The sequence below is a fragment of the Antrostomus carolinensis genome, unplaced genomic scaffold (assembly GCF_000700745.2).
Source record: "Antrostomus carolinensis isolate BGI_N321 unplaced genomic scaffold, ASM70074v2 scaffold24703, whole genome shotgun sequence".
NCBI lineage: Eukaryota > Metazoa > Chordata > Aves > Caprimulgiformes > Caprimulgidae > Antrostomus > Antrostomus carolinensis.
The window spans coordinates 41,522-64,014 of NW_010304805.1; the positions used below are offsets into that span (position 1 = coordinate 41,522).

At 49.3% G+C, this 22,493-nt stretch overlaps 2 protein-coding genes across 3 annotated transcripts in view; both read right to left on the reverse strand.

Annotated features, from left to right (window-relative positions):
- Nucleotides 1-194: 194 nt before the first annotated feature.
- RGS16 (regulator of G protein signaling 16) lies at nucleotides 195-7,939 on the reverse strand. Of its 2 annotated transcripts, XM_010164591.1 has the most exons (6): nucleotides 7,853-7,939; nucleotides 6,555-6,656; nucleotides 5,824-5,885; nucleotides 4,319-4,485; nucleotides 3,842-4,053; nucleotides 195-242 (listed from the first exon to the last, which is right to left on the reverse strand). In XM_010164591.1, exons 1-5 carry the CDS (start codon nucleotides 7,930-7,932, stop codon nucleotides 3,853-3,855), a joined length of 612 nt encoding a protein of 203 aa, XP_010162893.1. In that variant the 5' UTR covers nucleotides 7,933-7,939; the 3' UTR covers nucleotides 195-242; nucleotides 3,842-3,852. The 2 variants fall into 2 exon arrangements, with proteins under 2 accessions (XP_010162893.1, XP_010162892.1); XM_010164590.1 differs by lacking the exon at nucleotides 195-242 and having other exon boundaries at nucleotides 3,809-4,053.
- A 12,817-nt stretch (nucleotides 7,940-20,756) lies between these two features.
- Nucleotides 20,757-22,493, reverse strand: part of RGS8 (regulator of G protein signaling 8) — a gene marked incomplete at its 5' end in the record, with an annotated part of 2,005 nt that continues 268 nt past the window's right edge. Inside the window, one exon of the mRNA XM_010164594.1 lies at nucleotides 20,757-20,939. Within this exon, the coding sequence (XP_010162896.1) occupies nucleotides 20,757-20,939 (183 nt within the window). The remainder of the gene's footprint in view (nucleotides 20,940-22,493) is intronic.

A 22,493-nucleotide genomic window follows, 5' to 3' on the forward strand; every position in this document is an offset into this window, starting at 1 on the left:
GATGCCACCCCACTGAGCCACTGCTGGGAACACACCGAGTCCTGGGACAGAGGGAAACGGGTGATTTTTTTTCCACCAAATAAATCCACCCCCTATCCCAGCTCATGGAAACCTGGCCCTCAAGCAAGTATGTGTCACAACCCAGGGGTGGGGACAGCATCAGCCCCCACATTTGCTCCCCGGAGCTCAAATCTTCTCTGCTGCTTCCAAATTCGCAGCCTCTACCCTGGGAAATGTCGGTTGTGGTTTATTGGAAGCAACCGCAGCCGGCGGTGCCCAAAGGCGGGTGCGGGAAGCTTTGGCTCCTCTTTCCCAATGTGCTTTTGTGGGTTTTGTTCTCTTACCACTGGGTTTTGCCAGCAGTTGCAGAGGACACGCTGGATGTGAGCATGATTTTATTGATTGAGTTTTCTCTTTGGGAAGCATCTCAGTCTTGTAGAGGTGAAACTACACTGCAAATGGGATGCTCTGGGATCAGCTATGAAGTCTGAGTGCTACCACCGATGCTGAGACTCAACCTGGACCCTCCATTTCCATGCGTGTCCATCAAGAATGGACATAGGCCTGAATTTCCTTCTAAAGAAAGCTCAAAAAGATTTTAAACCTACATTTTTCTTACTTAGTTGTTGGTCAATTTAAATATTTTCTTAACGGAGAATCAGTTTTAAATTAACTTCAAGGTACACAAGAGAAAATAGTCATTTTTTCCAGTTAGAAGCTGCAATTTAAAAAAAAAATATATATTTCTAGCTGTTTCAAGACTGTTTTACTGCTCTAAGTCCTTCTTGCTGGATAATTTAAATACTTCCTGGATATGTTTCAGCTCATTTCCTCCCTCAGACATGCACTGAGCTCAGGTATACACACAGGCTGCTGCCATTCCACGTCACCTGTCTTCTAAGACAAGACCACAGTTAATTAAATAGTGAATAAAAAAGAAGGGGAATTTTAAACTGCCTTTCTCCAGTTATGGTGGGTGACAACTGTAAGGAACAGGGATGGAGAAGAGTCGATGTATTTTCCGATGAGTGATGATCCTTGGACTCTGTGCGGCTGTATTAGAAGAGCCATAAGGTGTCGTTACAGACACAGCTGCTTGTAAAAGGATTTTACAGAGGCTGACTTGTGCTGATAGTAACCCCTGGGGACCTAAGTGCTCCTGACTTGGTGTCACCTGTGATGCCAACTCCTCCTTGGCAGTCCGCTCAACCTCTCCTCCACTGACACAGGACAGTTAATTTTGGCTTCCAAAACACATAATAAATAGAAAGAAGACAGCTAAAAATGTATTGTGTTTGGTTGTTATTCAGGGTATAAGCTTCCCCAAGCTACACTTGGATGTATGCTTGCTCCTGTGGTCCCTGGAGGTGCACACACCACAGACCCCCCCTCTGCCTTCCCAAAGCATCTGGTAGGGACACAGGGGACTGCTCAGACCTCAGAGACAGCACACACTGTAACAGAGGTGGGATGTTTTCTAATACTCCCTCTAATACCAGATACTTCAAAAAAAATAAGAATAAATTAAATCATCAGCTGAGTTATTGATAAAAATCAAAGATTATTTATGACAGCAACCCCAAAGCAGTTTTTTTGCAAACAGCAGCCCTAACTGCAATCCTCCCATGTTTTTAAGACAACGGTGTCTTCCTGAAACTAAACAGACATTGGGAACTGCAGTCCTCTGAAGTGCTCAGAAACCAGCAAGCAATAGAAACAGTACTGAACACCCTGGCATTTAATACATTCACAAATTAACTTCTGCTTTCATCCTCTCTGCGAATTGTTCAGTTCCCTTCAATAAGTGAAATACCACACTGCAACTTTTAAAGCCACTGTAAATGCCCCTCAAACCATCCAACACAAGCAGCCTTCTTTTGTTTCTATGCAAGGCATCCAAAATCAGAATGTAAAAAATAATTGAAAGCCCACAAACAACAACAAGAAAAAAAAAATCACGTTGTCACAGTATTTTCCTCTTTAGCTTTTATTTTATAATGACAATATTGTGTTAATAATGAAAATGGACCATTGTGCGTCGTTCACTTCAGTAACACAACAAAGGTGGTTCCAGTTGTAAAAATAAATAATAAATAAGAAAACAGCTAAAATCTCCTTGTAAATGCAGCTGGGACCCACCAAGGCTCAGAGGTAGAACCGGGATGGGGAAAAGTGGAAGAGGACTCAGAATAATGTCCCCAAACTGCTCCTCAGTCCCTTGCTCTGCTCAAAACAGCTGCGAAAAGCCAGAACGATGCTGTGCTCCGGCCAATGTCCTCAGCAAGGAGTGAGAACCAGCGGGATAAGGACCTCCAGGTTTGGTCTTCAGGGATAAAGGGAGGCACATGTGGCAGCCTCAGGCTGTCTCAGTAGGAAATGACACTGGTGGTACATTCCCCATGACACTCGTGGGCTCCCCATCACCCACCCACGCAGCTGCTGGCACCATTGCTGCCAAATGGGACCCACAGCTTTTTGAGGTGGCTGTGGGACCCAGAAATCCCTGCTTGGTGGGATTTCTGAAGAGCTCATCCCACAGGTCTGAGCTGGTGAAATGTCCTGCCACCCTGCTGAGATGCTGAATTCACAGCACATGTCGCTGTTTCTTTTGACTCCCCAGGTTACTGGTGAAGTACTGTGTCCACAGACTGGTTTCACCAACCAAGAGAACACCAAATCCAATTTTAAACCAAGAGAAACCCCCAGGTTTCTTCTCCTACATGTTTAAAAAATAAGTTTTCAATAGGATCACTCACCAAAGCTCATGTTTTACATTGCTATTCTCTGTCTAGGACAAAGAACAAGTCTACATGCTGAGATGTTCTCCACAAACCTCTATTTAAGGGGAGAAATGAAACAGCATGAACTGCAAAACATCCTTTTACTGCCACCAACAGTCCTCTGAGCTCACAGAAACCTGCTGCCTTACACCCCTCCAGCAGCTGTGCAGGACCACGGCGCTCGTTGCTGCTCTTCCATGTACCTTGCTCCATGGTCACGTTACGGATCTGTCCGTTCATCTCTCAGGTTATCATACAGAACAGGTGGGAGGCATGCAAAGTGCTACAATATCTGAAATAATTTCATTTACAAGCTCCTGGGATGCGTGTATGCTTTCAGCAGTGTTCTTGTAATAAATATATATATTGTAATAATGATGAAATAAATAACAATAATAGTAAAAAAAAAAAAAAGTTATGCAGGTGACCTAAGATTAGGAGCAATCTAAAGGTCACGTAGCTGAAGTGAGGGATAAAAATGCCGCTGCTAGGGACACGCTGTGCTGGAAGAAGGTGCAGAGGTTTGCTGCCAGAGCATGCAAAATGGCAGAAGAAGGATCTCGGGATCTGGAGAAGGCAGGCACAGGGTCACTCCAGCTGAAAATGCCATGTAGTCTTTGGAATGTTATTCTGGATGTTCCCTCATAAGTCCTGCAGGCAGGTCTGGGGTTGCCCCAGGCACTGCAGGAACCGCAGGCAGATGCTGCAGGTCAGAGGAAGGGTCTTGAGAGCAGGAGGGAACTCTGTTATGGGTGCTCAGGGGAATCCAGTCTCCTTTTCCCAGGCTTGCCACTCAAATCCAATTTCTTTCTGTCCCTGTGGTGGTGCAGGTCTCTGGGCGTGCTGCAAGGGGAGACACGGGGTTCCCACCCATTCCACTCCTCTGGGGAGGGAGGACATCTCTTCCCAGCAGCTCGGTGGGAAGCAGGAAGCACTTGAGGTTCTGGGGATCCTGCTAAAATGCCAGGAATTCAACCAAAACCCCATCGTGCAGATCTCAGCCCTTGCAAACCAACTCTCAGCCTCTGCCTGGTCCCCCGGCTCGTCCCCCCACAGTGAATTCGGCCTTGGGTCAGGTATGCGACCGTTTGCTGATGCCGCGGCTGGTGGCCTGCTTGGTCATGTCCTGGTAGGAGGCAGACTTCAGGAACCGGGGATAAGAGTCCTTCTCCATCAAGGTGCGAGTCTTGGCTTGGGCTTCGTTGAAGCAAGTGGAGGTGGCACCTGAGAGGTTCTTCCGGGTGATCTCTCTGGTTTCGTGGTCGATATTCACCTGCAAGGAAGCAGTGTCCACAAACGTTAACTTGGTGTTAACTCCCCTCCCATGGTGGGAGGACAACTGTTTTCACCATCTTCAGATGTGGGTGAAGATGCTCACAAGCCTTTATATCTCCTCATGCTGGTAGACCACGTGAGGTTAGAAATTAAAGCTCTCATGAACAAGAGCACATCTTCCCACTTTAATAAACCCATCAGGATATTTTATTCCATTCCCACCCTATTTGACGCCACATGACAGAGACAGAAAATGCTCTCACCTCCCTGGGTGCCTCACTTTGGACAAACTCCTCAAAGATCCTGTTGGCCTTGGAGGCCAGCTTGGTTTTTGACCGGGTCTTTTTGAAGTCTTCACATGCCAACCAGAAGTCAAGGTTCTCCTCGCTGAACTCCGTCTTCAGGAAGGTATGGAAGGCAGTCACCCCACCTGGAGAGGAGAGAGAAGAGCAGTTAACGGAGCAGAAGTGAGGGGAGGCAAAGGACGATGACCACCAGACATGCCTTTGAGCATTGCCCTGGGAGCTCAGACCATGACATCTGCAGATTTTCTTTCCCTCTGGGCAAATTCCACCCTCTGAGACACTGCTAATTGGCCTCTAGACTCCAATAAAATCCTTTCCCACAGACAAGTAATCCTCTGGTTTTATTTATCTGACCTTTCTGTAATGAGGCTTCAGAGTATTTTCTTTACAGCTTTGGAAAAGAGCTAATTCTACCTAAGGAGAAATCCACTGAGGCACCAGCACGCCTGCAGGAACCGAGCAGCAATGGCTTTATTTTTATTTCTCAGCTGAGATCTAAGAGGAACGAGATGCTGAGGAGTACAGGACAGTAATTGCAGCAACGATTTCAGAGCCAGGCTGGGGAATATATTAAATTACAAAGCTGGAGATGCTTGTTAGCTGTCACAGCATGAGAGGAAGGCTGGAAAAAAAATATACCTAGCCCCAAATGGGTAGTGTGGAAGGATTTTCTCTTGCTGTGGAATAGCTTTTAAGGTAGATTACTACATTTGTATTTAAATTTGGCACTCCTACTGTTGTGCACTTGCTGTAAAGCCCAGCGTAAGGAAAGGATTACATGTGGGACTCAAAAAAGGTCCCCTCTCTAGGTCCAGTGAGTCTCCAGTGAGGGAGACAGAACCTTATGGGAACCCCGTGCATCTCCATACAAATAGCAAATTTTGGAGGGGAAAATGGCTGCGTGTAAGTAAAACAGCTGGATTACTTCTCCCTGTGGAAGAGCCATCCCTGGAGGCACAGAACGGACAGACAGACAACAGCAATGCAGTTTTCTGAGCAATAAAACCTGTGGGGAGGTGACTGCATTGCTGTGCAAAGGAGGACACCAAGAGCAGACACGCTGCCTTCTCCCCAATGTGGAGGAAGGGACCATCAGGGCACGGCGTGATGCTCTCCCTGATGGGCTGCTGCACACGGCGTGATGCTCTCCCTGATGGGCTGCTGCACACGGGGTGCCACGACAATGCTCCTGTCCCAAGGAAGCAGTGAGGCATTGTGAGACAGCACTCGTGCCCCCCAAAAAGCACCCAGCCAGAAGAAAAGGGTACAGCATCACAAGCCAGGCAATAAGCCCCAAACATCAGCTCCGTCAGGGCAGGAAACACCATCTTCCTAATTCCTAAAGCATCTCGTCTGAGCAGGAGACAAGATTTCCTCGTACACTGTACAGTCACCCCGTGCTCCCTGGGACCGTGCTGGTCCTACGTGCCTTCGCCAAGAGAAGAAAACAAGATCCTACTCACTTTTACTCTTCAGGAGCTGGTCGAAGGACTCCCTCCATTCAAGTACCTCTTGCGAGGAGTCTCTGGAAAAGACAAAAGGACGTAAAGCTCACTGGCCAGCCAACAACACTTCTCCTGCCCTGCAGCGAAGGATGGGAGCATTTCAGTCAAGCAGCCCCATTAATGGTAGACAGTGCAAGAAGGGAGGCAAGAACACTCAGTAGGAAACCAAAGTGAGACCCCAGTGTCCATTACCTGTGGACTCTCTTTCCTTTCTCCCTTTCTTTTACCTTCCTCAATGGCTCACTAGACCTCAGCTCCATAGTGCAGCTTTGGCCAGGTAACTTCTCTAGAGGATACTCAGAGGAACCCTTTCTGCCAGTACAAGACCAGTGGACCTTCCTCTGCAAGAAGACACCCTGCTGTCAGCAAAGTATTTTGTTTTTAATGCTGCCTGCATTCCCTGGTGGGTCCCAGGCAGTGGCTAGAGGCAGCAGGAACAGCAGGAGCCCTCTGGGTTTCTTGCCTGTTGCTAAGGCCCTGCTCTCTTGTGCCTAATGCCAGAGCATCAGTTCCCCAGTCTGATTTTATAACTGGTGGAGCTGGGAAGTGATTCGCCTTCCCTGCCTAGTGGGGTGGGACCATTGGAGAGGGTGAGACAGGCTCTGTCCTCCCTGCTGCGCAGATGGGCAGGAGCATCCCCCAGGACAGCCTGCTCCATGGGGACCTGTCCCAGGCTGAGCGTGCCTTACCTCCTCCTGGAGCCCAGCTGCAACTTGCTGGAGGTCCCCATCCTGTGTCTCAGCTCTGGTTTATGAAGCAGGATCCCTAAGCGGGTCTTCAGGTCCTTGGCTCTGGAAGGGAGGAAAGGGAAAGGTGGGACTGTGGGACCACCACTGCTGCTGCTGCACCCCACGGACCCAACGCAGCTCAAAGAGGTAGCCCTTGCTCCACAGCTTCAGTGGCTTCCTTGCCTTCTGATGTATTAAATAAATGCTCCCTCAATTGCTTTTTCTGCTCCCTGGCAACCACGCTCAGCAGTGCATTAAGCCCAGGGGACCGTTTCCTCCCGCTCGCTTCCCAGCTAGCGCCAGATGCATTTATAAAGCACGGGGAGCTTTTACCTCTGGGGCAGGTAGCAGAGCAGCTGCTGAGTGCCCAGCTGGAGCCCCCACCACTCCCCCCAGCTCCCTGGAGCTAACCTGGCTCCTTTTCTCTCCCGGCAGTGCCACGCTGCTCTCCAAACACTGGAAAAACACAGCGATTGCTTTCTGCTCGGCAAAGCAGGAGCATCTCCCTGCTGCTGGGCTGATGCTCCCCTGCTTTTTTTTTGGCGGGGAGGGGGGTGCCCCTGAGTCACCAGGAGCTTGCCACCACACCAAGGAGATGGCTGTGCTCCTTGGTGGCACCATTCACTTACCCCATGGCTTCAAGACCCAGCGAGCCCAATGGCAGCATGATGCTCCTGTGCCAGAGTCCCCACTGCCAGAGCCTGGGACGTGGCTGCCTGTCACCGTGGCTCTGCAGTGGTGGGACCTCCCTGCCAGGAGGTCTCTGCGGCAATACGGCAGGAGCTGCTGCTAAATCAGCTCCTCTCCCCGGGGTCCCCCTGCTATTTGTGTGCTGCAGCTCGTTCAGGCATCCCAAGGCACTCATATAAAAATAAGTGTTTAAATGTCAAGCCGGCAGCGTGGGGCCCTGTAGCCGTGTTTGGCAGGAGGAGCAACATGTCACTGAACGTTGCAACCGTGTTGACAAAAATAGTCCTGCTGCTGTCAACCTGAGGCAAGTTCTGCAGAGATGAAGCCAGAGAAACAACAACCCTGGTGTGTTTCTCTGCCCGGACACAGGCAGGGCAGCCCTATCCCCCTCCCTCTGTGCCCTGAAGCAAACCACTCAGACTATCCTTTGCTGAGTGTTTCCTTGCGGTCTGCACCCCAAATTTCTACCGAAACATCATGACCACATGGTCTGGTCACTCCAAAGTGAGGTGAATCTTTTCCAGCCAACCCTCTGCATCCCAGAACTGCGGCGTGGTGAATCCCCTTACCTTTCCAGGCAAGTGATGGGGAGCGTGGCTAACCCCCGGCACATGCTGAGACCTGGGCACCCAGGCACCCAGCAACTCATCAGGTCCTTACGGCGACGGCAGGAGGGTGCAACAGGCAGCTGCGGCACCACCTGTGCCCGCGGTCCTGTGCTGTGGGCTGGAAAAGCAGCGAGGAGCTGTGCTTTATATTGGGTAGGAGGTGGGAGGGAGACCCGGCATCGCTCCAGCCTCCAGCCAACCAAAAGCTGCTCTGGCATCGCCCGGAGAAGTTAACGGCTTAGGTAGGTTTCTGTTGTGCTGTTAAGAGAGGGGGTGGGAGGCCCAGGCTTGTCCTTGCCCGCGGTCCTGTGCTGTGGGCTGGAAAAGCAGCGAGGAGCTGTGCTTTATATTGGGTAGGAGGTGGGAGGGAGACCCGGCATCGCTCCAGCCTCCAGCCAACCAAAAGCTGCTCTGGCATCGCCCGGAGAAGTTAACGGCTTAGGTAGGTTTCTGTTGTGCTGTTAAGAGAGGGGGTGGGAGGCCCAGGCTTGTCCTTGAGCATCACAGTCATAACTGCTTCCTCGATAACAGGAAAAAACAGGCTCATTTCCACCGACGTGCAGAGCCTGCTGAGTAACGGCTGACGGGGGGGCACGCAGATGGGGAGAGCGAGAGGGACAGGACAGACCCCGTAATGCACAGCAATTTGTCACCTCTGTCCTGCTGCCCCAGGACTTCCAATCCCCCTGGTGCTGCAAGGGCTGGTGTGGTGGCATCACAACAACATGTTTCTCCCCAGGTGCTTGAAGCAGGGGATGCCAGTCCCCAGCAGAGTCAGGCTGGTTGGGCAGATGCAAAGCCTAGGAGAAGGGTTTGTGCTCCCCAGGGCAATGCAACACACCCCACTTGTACTACAGATAGACCAGGAGGGTGTAACCTTTCCACATCCCCCCAGATTACACTGCCTGAATAAATATGGATCGATGTCTGACCCCACAACCTGGCACAAGTTGCACTTCCACATCACAAATGCTCTGCTGGGTATATGGTGGGAGAAGGGAAGCAGAGGAGATGCCCATCAAAGAAAGCCTGAGCAAAGCATGGGAAAGCATCTCATAAAAGGTGGATCCTAATGAGAACTAAAGGTGGAAAGAAGAGACTAAAAGCAAGGGAGAGGTTGGGAACTGGAAGGGAAGGACTGAACCAGCAAAACAGGATGAAGAGAAAGAGTTAAACCAGTGTCAGACACTTTGCACTAGGTCTGGTGCAACAAGCAGAGAGGTTGTGACAGCCAACAAGTGCCCTGTGCCAAGACAGGGCTCACGCAGGGTCCCGGTGAGCTGCTCTCCCTGCAATTCCCCAGTCAGTGGCTCGGGGATGGAGCTCAGCATGGTGAAGGGAGTGACCCTAAACCCTGCTGCCCACAGCAAAGGCAAGACCTGCCATCTCCCCTCCTCATCCCCTTCCCTCCTCCCTACTTGGTCCCTGCTATTACCAGCTCCACAGCCAGCTCCACAGACATTTTCCCAGAGCTCAGGTTGTCTCCTGCCCTCACTGCTTGCATCAATCACATGCAGGACATTGCCAGAGCATCTCGCTGCTGGAGATGAGCTGTGCTGGGGAAGCAGCAGCACACACAGTCATCTCAGAGCAGGGAGAAAGGCTCCTCTCATGCTGCCTTCAGGGAGCAGAAGCACAAGAGCTTCAGGATGGGACTTTTAGAGGAGCACCAGCCACCCCAGCTCCCTTGCACTGTAATAGGGACTCCTGCCTTTCTCCCACCACTTCAAAAAACTGTCTTGCCCACAGCGAGCTAGAAAAGATGCATCAAGGCTAAAGACCAAAGACACATTTTAACTCCTGGCTCAGCTTTAATGACAAGAGCAGTCACTTTCCCAACAGTTTTGTTTTCTTTCACTTGAATAAATAAATTTAAGGATTCTTGGTTAGCAGAAATTCAGCTACAGCTACATGTTTGGAGCTACAGAAAGCCCTTGTTCATGCCTTCCCCACGCTTTAAAACCACGATTAGAGCTGTGATCCTTGCTGTGGATTTAAGGAAAGAAGGACAAGGGTAAAGGAAGTGCTTGGCCACATCAACCTGGTGCTCCACCCCAGCTCACTGCCATACTGGGAGCACTGGTGTCAGAGTGGTAGTATCATGCTGATGTGGGTATGGGCTCCTGGTACTCACAGGAGAGGGTCTCACCTGGTGTTAACCAGGACTTCATCTGTATCCTTTCCCCCTTTAAAACTGTGCTTACACGCTGCAGCCCATTCTCCCACCTTACAGTTTGCAATCATAGGATGCTCTGGTGACTCTCCACGGTGTTTGAGGCATCCCCCGGGCAGGTTATGCTGAGAGGAGAACCTCCAGGAGACTGGGCACGTGTTACAGACACACAGAGCTGGACAGATTACTTCTGGCAGCAAGAACACAGTCCCTGAGATAGCTACTGTGCTGGGAGCCACGTGCTGCCTGGAACTGCATGGTAAAAACACAGCCACAGCCCATGGGAGAGGAGCATGGGTGATGTGAACCGGAGCAGAGAAACTCTGCACTCCTCTTCCCTGGTGTGACAGCCTGTGAAACCTCCCCTTGGCTCCCACCTCTGTCTCCCCACTGCTTTTCCCCATAGAAATAAAGTACAGCCAGCAACTACCTGTGTGGTTCTACCTTGTCCACTCTGTAGCATCATTTGAAGCACTTGGCTCAGGTGAGGCAAAGCTGATGACCAGGTAGAAGGGAGGAAATGCCTGTGGTGGGAGCTGGGTCTCCACAAGTTCCCATGGGAGGGAGATACCCCTACAGAACCTCAGTGGGAGAAAAAAAATCAAAGGCTGTATTGTCTTGGGCACCACAACCAGAAGATGCACAACACCATAGGAAATCCCTCTTGAACCCTTGCCATGCTCACGATGGAGTCCCATACTTTTAACTCTGCCCTTTGATGGGGTGGGAGATGCTGTTCAGGAGAGGCAGCTCACCCACGTGGGATGCAGTAGGTGTGATATTTTATAACGCAGAGCCCTTCAGTGGGGTTATGCAACAGCCTCCGAGCCCAACGACGTACATGTACTCAGATGTCTTTATGCCACTCTATATCTAATTTAATTACGTGCTTCCTGTCTCATTTAGCTTAGCAGCCTCCTGCAGCTCCAGCCCATTTGCCTGTATTATCAGTCCTTGTTTTGGAACACAAAAACTCATCTGTGTCGCAACGCCTGGGGCCGGGCTCCCTTCCCATAACCGTGCCACAGCCTTGCCGGCATGAAGCCCACCTCCCATCCATGGGGATCAGCACTTTTGGGGTTTTGTTTCTACCAGGGAGGTCCCAGCAACCCAGGCAGGGTGGACTGGGGAACCCCACATACTTGACCTGGCTGAACCATGGAGATCCAGGTCATGGGGGCACCTGTGATAGCATCTGCAACCGCCTTTTGCCGGTGCAGCACCAGCATTTGCAGAGGTACAGCTACCAGCTTCCCCATCAGAAACAAAACCAAACCTCTCAGGGCATCACTGCTGTTGTTTCTGGGTTAGTACTTGTGAAATGCCAGCAATCTTGCTAAATAGGAAAAGTTTCTATCCCCACAATCGCACAAATGAGGTGGGTAATGGGGAAACAGGGAGGGACTGGTGACAGAACGCAAAGCACCCATGTCCGTGTGCCCCAGAGCACAGCCAAGCTCTGAGGAGCTTCTGGCACCATGTATTTGTGTATTTTTTCTATTTTGAGTGAAATAATAAGGGAAGGATACAGAAATGGATGGGAAGGGGAGGCAGGGAGGAGGAGGGGAAGAGCCAGGACAAGCCACACTCCCTGAGGAGCCTGACGCCTGATTTTTCCTGAAGTGATGAGGAACCACAGAGGTGACAATCAGCAATGGTAAAACCTGAAGGCAGCACCGTCTGCCCTCTGCATTGCTTCACCAGAGCATGATGAGTTCCCCAGAGCTGTCTGCGTGAAATGAGGGAGGTGCTAAATGCAGAAAGAAGAGATTTAAAGGCACTGCTGGTATTGCACAGCCTCCTCCTCCACCAGCAAACTGTTGTCAAGTGTTTAAGGACAGGTGTAGGCAAAGGAGCTGGGGAGAGGGTTGTCCTTCTGCAGCTTGTGTGTGACAACAAGCCCTCACCCTAAGCCACGGCGCATTTAATTGATTCCCAACAAAAGCACACGTTGCATTCACATGAAGCACGAGAGGAAATAGCTGCTCTGGAAATTTGTAGCAGTGCGGAAAGAGATTATTGAAATTAAAAAAAATAAAATAAAATAAAATAGAATTACAAATGAGCTTTTCAAGGGGCAGCTGTTATCCACTCTGCTCACGTGCTCGCTTTGCTCAGCGCTGGAGCACATCTGCGTAGGGAGAGATATCTGACAGCAGGTATTTTTAATCTTCTCTTTCTGTTCCTGGCACCTGCTCTTTAGAGCCACTGAACAGTAAAAAAAAAAAAAAAGAAAAAAAAAAGAAAAAAACACCACCCAAAGGCAATGGCTAAATATATCCTAACTAAGAGGAGAGACAGAGCAGCACTAATGGCAGATCCTTTCTCGGATGCATGCAAATTGTTTTGGCTCAGAGACAGGCTTAGAGGGAAGAAGCGGCAGATGAAAAGGAAAAACAACAAAAGGGAAGGGAATTAGGGCAAAAAAAAAAGGGGCATAGAAAGAAGACAGATTCATAAATTCCCCTGCATCAGTTCCCAGAGAAAAACAAGCTCATTTAATGTTTGTTTTTAAATGCAACACTCACCTTTTGGCAGGGAGGTTGGGCTGTGTCCTTGGGGCAGCCAGGGCACTGCTCCCCCATGCTTACCAGCCCTGCTCAGGAGATGCTCTGTGTAGCCACAGCCCTTCCACACTGGAGCCCTTCCTCCAGGTGAGCTGCAGCCCCACTCCCACCATGCAATGTCCTCCTGACACCCAAACAACCCCCCAGCTGCCCTCACTCAGATCTCTACCCCCTGCTAACACCTCTCCTTCCTGCTTTAGTACCTGGGATTGCCCTCAGCTTACCAGCCCTGCTCAGGAGATGCTCTGTGTAGCCACAGCCCTTCCACACTGGAGCCCTTCCTCCAGGTGAGCTGCAGCCCCACTCCCACCATGCAATGTCCTCCTGACACCCAAACAACCCCCCAGCTGCCCTCACTCAGATCTCTACCCCCTGCTAACACCTCTCCTTCCTGCTTTAGTACCTGGGATTGCCCTCAGCTGCTGCCTGACCCTTCCCCAGTAAGCCCAGGCTTCTCCCAATACCCTAAACTGGCCCCTGGGACTTGCTCTGACTTCTCTGGCTCTCGCTGCCCATCTCTAGCTCATGCACACCCTGGTCCCCAGATGTACCTTCTCTGCTGAGCTGACCTGTGCCTTTCCCATTCCTTAGCTGTTCACCCTCATCCCCACTGCCAGCCCTCACCCTGGGCTTTGCCAGTGACACCCAGTTCATTCCCCAAGGACAGATCAAGCCAAGACCTCGATGCCAGCTGCCTGCTGGAGCCCAGGGCTGCTTTTTATAGGTGGAGAAAGCATTTGTTGCCTCTTCATGACCTGGTCATGCTTGATCTATCCACACTGCTCCCTCCTGCTGGCCCTGGTATGGGGAGCAGACCCAACACTTGTTTGCACACTTGGCAATAAGTCAGCATCATGGAAACGCTGCCAGAGGGGCAGGTAGGAGCAGTGCCAGCCACGGTGCCAGGTCTGCAAGAAAGGCTGATGTCCCAGCTGTGCCACCTTCACCATGGCCATTTCTGGCTGCCTGTCAGTGGGTGTAATGGGCTGATAAAGAGCATTTACTCTCCAGCCATCACCATTTCACCATGGCAAGATATGGAGGTGGTTGGGCTGGAGAGAGCCAGCCAGCTGGCTTGGTAGCCCTGTGTCCCCCCAGCATACTGCTACAGAGAGAGTAGTCCTGGGTTTTCCATTTTGCTGCATTCTTCTCCAAGGACAGCTGCTCCTGATGCTGCTTGCACTCAGGTCCTTGGATTTGGGGTTTGGGGTGAGCAATCCATCACAGGCAGCAGTGGAGTGTACCCAGGAAAGGACAGTAATGCCCTGTGGAAAGCTCTCCCTTGTAGCCTTCTAGATCCTACTGACAGTATTTCTGACTCATCTCCCCAAACTGTACTTCCAGGAAGACTGGTTCTAAATTGCTTCAACAGTTGCTTCTAATTTGCTTCTCTGCTGTTGAACAGAGGAGACTGACTGCTTAGAGTCAACACGTTCCTTCTTTGCTGCCCCATCCAGCATGACTGCACCAGTCAAACCAGTACACAGAAGGCTCTGAGGAGGCGCAAACTTCTCCCATTTTTTTTCTCCTCAGCCATTTTGCTAGGAGACACTCCTCCATCCCCAGTCTTGCAGCTCCCACTTTCCTCTCCATGCAGCGAAACGTGCTCAACTTGCACCTTTTCAGACACTCAGGCACAGAGCAAATAACCTCAGGCTGATTATTACGTCCCCACAGTCTCTATTCAGTACAGGTGAGTAACATTTCACAATGTGGTGATGTGACTCAGTGGGATATCATCGCTGGCTGGACATCTGGTATGGCTGAGGAACTCCTCCAGCCAGGAGAAGGTGAGCCTGGCAAACGAGGAGGTAATGCAGAGGGGAGGTCAGACTGAACCTGGGCCCATGCCTTCCCCTGGATGGGAAGGAATCAGACTGAACAGCTCATGTGCCCTGCCCAAACAGCTCCTGCTGTTATCTACCACCTCCAGCAGCACCCAGACACTGCAGAGGCAGTTACAGCATCTGGACCTAATGAAAATAAAACTGTGCTATAGGGAAAGTCTTAAAAGAGCTGGTCTTTCCACCCAGGTGGCTCAGTTCTGAGCTCACTCTGTACAGTAACACCCTTCTAAATCTCTTCTGAGCCACTGCAATCGAGTTTCCCAAGGAACAAAGATGTCTTAAACTGCACCTTGCTTGGGACTGGTGCTTGGGTTTGGGGTCAGGTCCTCAAGGTCCCTTCCTGCCAGTGAGACACTGCCATCCCACCAAAGATGGAGGTGACAGAGAGCTTAAAAAACCCAACCTGAACTCTGCCTCCCTGATTTGGTTTGCTTGTAGAGGAGGGAGAAGAGAGGTTATAGGAAGATAAGATACTTCAACCATGGTTTCTAAGGAAGGGGGATCTACCCCAGGGAGTTCTTGTACCCTGCTCTCTTCATTTCCAGTAATCCCACAGAGGTAAACACAACACAGGATGCCTCCTTCCCCCCATTGCTTTTTAGTTGGTGTCTGTGGGCACTGATAGAGCAACATGAAGATGTTTCTCTTAGGATAACACCATTATCTACACTGTAAATGCAAAGCTGAGCAGCTCCTCATCAGTCAGGTTTTAGATCCAGCCTGGGGCATGCAGCACATGGTGCAAACTGGGAACTGTGGGGCTACTGGAGACAAGCGATTCACACCATGGCTGGTCCCCATACCTCCCTGGTACACAAGGTCCCCCCTGAAGCAGGCATCACCTTTTTGCCAGAAACGTTGGGGTTTTTTCAGCAATAAGCTCATCTCCTTTTGCCACCTCCCTCCCATACCCTCAGTTCCCTGAACTCCATCCAAGTCTCACATTAGAGACACATCCCTCCAGTAAAACCAAGAAGAGACACAGAGCAGAACGACTGACTTTACTAAGCAAATACAACACACACACACCTTTATTTACACTTCTTTTTGTATCAGAAAGCCCAGAGGAAGCTCAGCTGTGACCCTGTCGAAGCAGCCCCTGCCTCCACGCAGCACGGCTGCCCTCTCACTTCACCAGCCCCTGCCACAAGCACAGCACATGGAGTGTGGGTGGAAGAAGATGACACGATACCGAGGACAAGACGAGCCTCTGCAGAGCCTGAGGGGTGTGTGGTAGAGAAAAGCATTCTGGTCTAGCAGCAAAATGTACTTTAATTCCAGTTTTGTGATATAATGCTTGGATGCCAGAGAAAACACAGTGCCAAGGAAGACAACAACTGCAGCAGCCCCAGGAATGAAAGATAATGCAGAAATTATGATGTGAAGCTTTTTCTTCTTATACAATGAGCAAGGAATAGCTACTAGGAGTTTTATAGTGACAGTAGGAGGCATGTAGGAGAGAGATGGAAAGTCCAGAGACAAGTGTCTGGGGAAGTAAAAGGGGAAGAGGAGAGGAGGGGTGGATGGGGTTGCAGGGTATGCAGACAGGAGGGCATGGGAGGAGGTGACCCAGGCTCAGATATATGGGGGCAAGCAGTGCTGGTGGAGAGGAAGCTTGGCATGGACAGGAGTGCTTCATGGAGGAAATGGTAAGGAGGAGGAGGAGGGAAGACCACAAGAACAGGACGGAGAAGGAGAGAGGGGTTTGGAGGGAGAAGCAAGAGGCCCCCAGGGAAGGAAGAGCTTGCACTGGCGGGTGAGAGGCACTCCAGGACTGGCATGAGGTATGCTTTGCTATTGCTCTGAATGCTGTAAACATTTTGGTTTTGTGTCTATCAGTGAACGTTTAGTTCAGTTTGATATATGTGCTCTTATGGGTAACTGGAAGCCTAGCAGAGTTTAACATCTCTTATTACTAGTCAGACTTACACACGAGGCAAACACAACACTGGCTAAAAATCACATTTTATGTCATTTATGCCTAATTCTCCTATTTTAACATGCACATCTATGTCTCAGAAAAAGGTCCTCTAGTAGGAGACACTACATAACATACACGTGAATTCACATGCACTCTCACCCACCCACACCCCCAGACACACACCCCCATTTCCCTCCCCTGCCTGGGCTAGTGGAACTTTGCCCTTCACACCTTCCCAGAGCAGAGGGCAGTGACCCATGGGTACATTAATAAATCCAGTAAAAGTGTCAGAAATCATCCTAAACCTGGCTGATGGGCCAAAGCAGGAGAAAAAAACCCAGAACAGACTGGAGTTCTGCATCTGCTTCTGGAGTTAACAACACTTGAAGCTTTTAGAAAAGGGAAAGGCAATTTCTAAACTCTTCTTCCCTTTTGCTGTCAAAGGACTTGGGAGCTGACTGGATGCGTGCCAGCAAACATACAGAATAAAAAGAGCTGAGAGAAAGAGTTTTGGGGTTTTTTTTTCCCCCCTTCTATTCATGTGTTGGCACACTCTGACATTACTTGAAACAGGAGGAAAATTTTGGAGGTGTGTGCCTGTGGAGAGGGGAAATGGAGTTTGTAACTTGTGAATATCCCTTTCATATCAGTAAGAGATGAATCAAAGATAGGGTATTTGTCCTTGTTGGGGATTAGTCATCACTCAGTGCTTTCCAAAGCTTTGGCTCAGTCATTATTTCCTTAATCAGCCCCTGGTTTAAGGGGAAGAGCTATAAGCTGCCTATTTTCATTCACTTCAGACTGACATTTGGCATAAAAGAAGCAGCTGTTGCCAATTTCTTGTTTAAAAAAAAATAAAAATTACTTTAAATAACTAGTCTGCTTTCCTGCAAGAGAGACAAACTGTAAGAGTAGCAACAAAAATAACCATGATAGACTCGCATGCCTCAGACAATGCTTTTGCTCCGCTCTGTGCTCTAGGATGTTTCCCTTGAAGGATATTACCCATGGCACCAATTTAATGGGCAAAACACTTCTCCTCCATCAGCCTGCATGAATACAGTTGCTGTCACAACCGCAGCAATGCCATGTCTGAGTGTGCCTGTTCAAAGTGATTCCCTCCAGGTTGATGGAGGAGAGATGGGAGCTTGGTTTTTACAGGGTGTTGGCTACCTTGAAGGTTTTCCATGAGTTTTGACATGAAGTGAAAGGATGTCAGCACTGATGCTGGAGGAGCTTGCTAAGAAATGTTACCTCCTGGGCTTCCTGGAGTCATACTCAGAAGAGGACCAGCCTTTGTAGCCATCAGGGAAGCCTGGGAATTGTCCTCACTTCTGAGTTTCTGTTCCTCATTCCATGACAAAATCATCTTGGTTCTGCTGTTTCCTCATTGCCTGGTTGTCTCTGTGACCCTCACAGCCATGGGTGCCTGCAGAGCACTGTGCTAGAAAGCCCTGGCTGGGATGCATCAGCTGGAACTACTGGTCAGCATCATCCGAGCCCACTCAGAAGATATCTTGGTGGCTTTAAGATAAATACCACAATGCAGTTAACATGGCCTTCTGCCTTCTCTTTAAAAGCGACAGCTGTGTAAGCCTGCTGGTGCTGTCTGCCTCATCCAGGGCAACACTGAGATGCTTTTTACAAGTGTGGTCAAGAGGAGGCTGAAAGGGAGGACAGCAGGGCTAGACAAGGTGGTCTCCCTTCATCCCTTGCCACACAACTTGTTTGACATCACAGCGTTGAGAAGCTGAGCTGCCGCGTCGCAGCAGTTGGATTACCAGTCACTGAACCATTTTGTAGTTGCAGGGATACTGGGTACAACTGGCACCACAGGCCATCTCAAGGGGAACTATTTCAGCCAAAGCATCCTGTGCCCCTGAGAGATCCCAGTCCATCCTGTGTTCCACAGGTAGTAGATACAGAGTTCCTTGGAAAGGAGAGTTCTTCCAGTCCCTCCTCACAGCCAGTGGCTTTGCATCCTCCCTTGCAGGTCAAGCATTGAGAGTGTTTCACCGCAACATGGGATGATTTGCCCTCCTCCTTCCCTTTCACCTGCAGCAGGGGGGAGCTGTGCAGGCAATGTGACTCTCTTCCACTTGGTATAGCCCAAATACCACCAGGGACAGCCACTGCATGCATGACTCTATATAGTCTTCTACTCCTTCCAGAGCATCACACAAGTTTGCCCAGAGACCTGTCCCACTAGACCTTCTTTGCCAGGTACTTCGTTTGCCATAAAGCTATGGGCCCATGAACAGCTATGCTCATGTCTAGTTGAGCCACTGCATGATGTAGACCCCTTGGATTAATCTGGGGCACCTTCCAGTGCCCACCTTTCACTGTTCTTTTCCTACAGAACTGGAGAATTCTAGAACCAACCAAAAGCAGGTTTCCCTGCTGAATATAAAATTTGCACTTGCACCATATTTAGACTTCAGTGTCTTAGAGACCACAGGAATACACCTCTAGAATGAACCAAATGGATTTACCATCCCTATCTTGATCCTAAACCTATTTGTCTAATGTCCTGTACAGCATCCTTAGGAAAAGCCTCAAAACTTGCTTCCTACCTAATGCACAGACAGAAACTTTTGATATCCAAAAGCAGGCTTTTTGTATCTCATTCCAAACACGTTATGCTTAGCTTTAGAATTCATTCTACCTGGCTTACACCACATTACACTGAATATTTATCACCAGCTTTCTGATACATCAAACCTACCCACCACCCTAAAATAGAGCAGAGGTTTACAGCCTCTGATCTGTGGATGATTGAGAGAAGGAGAAGACCCATGGGGTCATTTTCCAGGCCTTCATAAAACTAAGAAAATAGACCTCTGGTGTGTAGACTCAAATCCATGGACAGGCTGTCTGCTTTTCCACTAGAAAGTATTGCAAGAATCCAACAGATGATAATCTGGATCAGCAATGCCATAGAAATGGGGCCTTCAGATTGTAAGTATCACAGCGCAGAGGAGATGCTACAAAACTGCCATCTGCAGAGTCTTCTTCTGCAGGTGACTATCCAGGCTATGGGAATAGGGCCAAAGAACATTTTAGGCCTTCAAAACTTTAAAAAAAAAAACCCCAAAAAAACCCCAAAGTGGCCAACACACACCACTTCACACCCGGACGCTCGTCCTGCTCACTGCATGCTTCCCTGTGTCCTGTTTTTAAGCAAGCACCCCGCAGCAGGGTCTGGTCTTCAGTAGTTCTTTACATGGAGTTGAACCCACAGTGGACAATCGGTAGGTAACAAGAACAGCCAATAATCAGTAAATAACAAAGATATAATTGTGGTTTTTCATGTTACCTCTCCCTGCCGTGGCCTGGTCAAGCACGACATGAGAAATGCTATCTGCCCTAGCAGGCAGGTCTTGTGCTCTTCTTACATCTCAGCATGGGGAAGATGGGACATTCCTTTTCTCGACTCTTTTCTGACAGCTGGCAGCTTGTTCCCGAGAAGCCACCAAGCCTGTTAATGTCTCTGGTGGCCAGGAGTCTCTTTGTGCTGGGTTTTGGTATGGTGCCTAGCACAACGAAGCCTGAATGATGACTGGGATCCTGAGGCTGAACTACAGAACAAATAAATAATATTAATGAAAAATAATCATTCGCACTAGAAGACTCGTCTGACCAGGTCCAGCAAGAGCTTTTGGGATTATCTTTATCGTGAGAAAAACCTGGCTCCTCGGCAGTCATATGGAAAGTAACACTTCATCTCCATCCTTGGAAGATAAGGGGCTGTGACAGGGTAGCAACTGGTGCCATAAGGTGTGCAATCAAAATGGAAAGGTGAGCTGAGTTCACTGATGGTTTCCACTCTGGGAAGCAGCATGAATCATGGGCCTTTGCCTTCTCTCTCCCTCCCCTCTCTCCATCTTCTCAGTCTCTGGATCCAGACCCCAGCAGCCAGTGTAGGAGATGATGCTTTGGACTGGACTTGACTTCACAAGTTTCAGAACTGCCCTGAGGGCCCCTCCAAACCCAGGGGAGAGGTGAAAGCCAGGGAGATGTCTGGAAGGATGGAAAGGTGCACTGGTGTTATTTACCCACAAACCAATGTAGTAATTTTAAAGGAAACCTACCTTCCCCACAGATGACCCCGGGACTAGAGAGGACTATGGGTTTGTGCTAGAGAGAGGTAACAACTGCAGGATGCTACTGCTAACCAAAAAAAGCACAGAAACTCAGAGTCTTAATACCACATCTGGATGACACTCTGGAAGCCTCTTCTTGCCCTTCTCCCTCTTTTTTCTTTCCCACTGCTTTTAACACCAAGAAAGTTTCACATTTAGAGATGGGTTTTGGCTGTTGTGGGAAGCACATGGTTTCTGAGGGCCCCATCGCTGCTCTAGCTGAGCCTCCTCTGGGTTTGAGACAGCAGGTCTGTGTAAATTTTGGATCTCAGGAACCTGGGGTAAGAGTCTTTCTCCATCAGGCTGTGCACCTTCCCCTGAGCTTGGTCAAAGCAAGAGAGGGAAGGCTCCTGCATATTTCTTCTTGTCAGCTCCCGTGTCTGGAAGTCTATGTTCACCTGGGAAAAGCAGCAGAAGAGAGTTTGGTACCGAGTGACCAGTTTGCCTGCTTCAAACAGTACATTTCTTCTCAGCTGTGGCTGTAAAAGCAGGAGTAGAACCAAGGTCCTACCCTTGTCCATGCCTAAACAGCCCCCCAAACTCTACAGGGTTTAACAATCCAGCGTTACGAATCTTGGCCCAAAACTGGAAAAATGGAACTAGATTTGTATTGATCTGAGCATTTCTGAAATCAAATCATGTTTATTCAGGCTCTTCAGCGTGGCTTTATGTAGCACATCTTCTAAAAATGCTGACTCAGCCCAACCTCTCTCCTATCAATATTTCTCTAGTCCCTTTATCCTTCACTGCAAGCCCAATATAAGGGTGAACAAACTTTTAGCTGGGTTTAAACTATTAGTACATCCTACTCAAATGGTTTTGAACTCTGCTGCCATGAAATAAATTGTTTGGTTTTTCCCATAACAGCTTAATGTTACAAGGTCTCAAACAGGGACTTGAAAAAATAAATGACCCTCATATTATGACTGCCTCGTGTTTGCAAAGCCAACAACCTGAGTCTTCCTGTTTGCTTTCCCTAGCAAAGCAGTCAGCGTTTGTTAGGGATATTGTTTAAAAACCTGGCTGCAAATATGTTATTTGTTGTTATTAAGCCAGTATACAAACTTAAAGGAGTCTGGAAAGTAAAGCTGTCTGCCCTAACTCAGATGACAGCAATGCAGATCAGCTCTCTGCGGCACTTAAGGGTTATTGCACATTCTAGCATGCCAAAATTATGACAACAGGACCAAATTTTAGGAAAGATTCCATCCCACCTGCACTCACATTTCTAACCCAGATTCAGCCCTGCTGTCCTGAAAATCTCACCCAGGTTCATCAATGACTGCAAGAAGATGCTCAGGGAGGGCGATGGGGATCGACACGTGTCCCAAGATGCCCTCAGCCCCTTGGTGTAAATCTGGGTGCTTCTCAGTGGCCTCGTAATAGCCTTCCTAGCTCAAAGACAGAGTAAAGGGAGACCTTTTAGGGGGATCCCCTCACAGGCACCTGTATGGTGACAAGCACCAGTGCAATCTCACAGGGGGACCAGTAAGCACCCTCCTGGTCACATTATGAATACAAGAACACAACCCAACATCAGAACACAGGGTCTGAAAGTCTCATCAGCCTGTCAGTACTTGAAAGAGGACTTAACAATTCCAGGCTTGGGGTCGCAACTGCACTTTTTGTTCACCTCTGAGTTATTGCTCACATCTTTTAGGAGGTCTAATTGAGTTGGAAGTTAGTCAGCAGATAAACACTCCTCCCTGGAGAGTCAACAAGTTAGTCAACAATGTCCTGTGAGAAATGAGCCCAATAGTCTGCTCAGGGACTGATAGTAAATGAGAGGAGCAAGGTGAAGTACAACTAGGAAGCTCGTAGAGGTTAGGAAATGTAGGTTGCAGTTGCCAGTGAACTCACTGGCTGTGACTAATTTAGTATCGTCAGAGTAGTTACCCTCAACAGGGGATGAGTCATCACGAGCAGAGGCGGCTCTAGCAGGCAGGATGGCA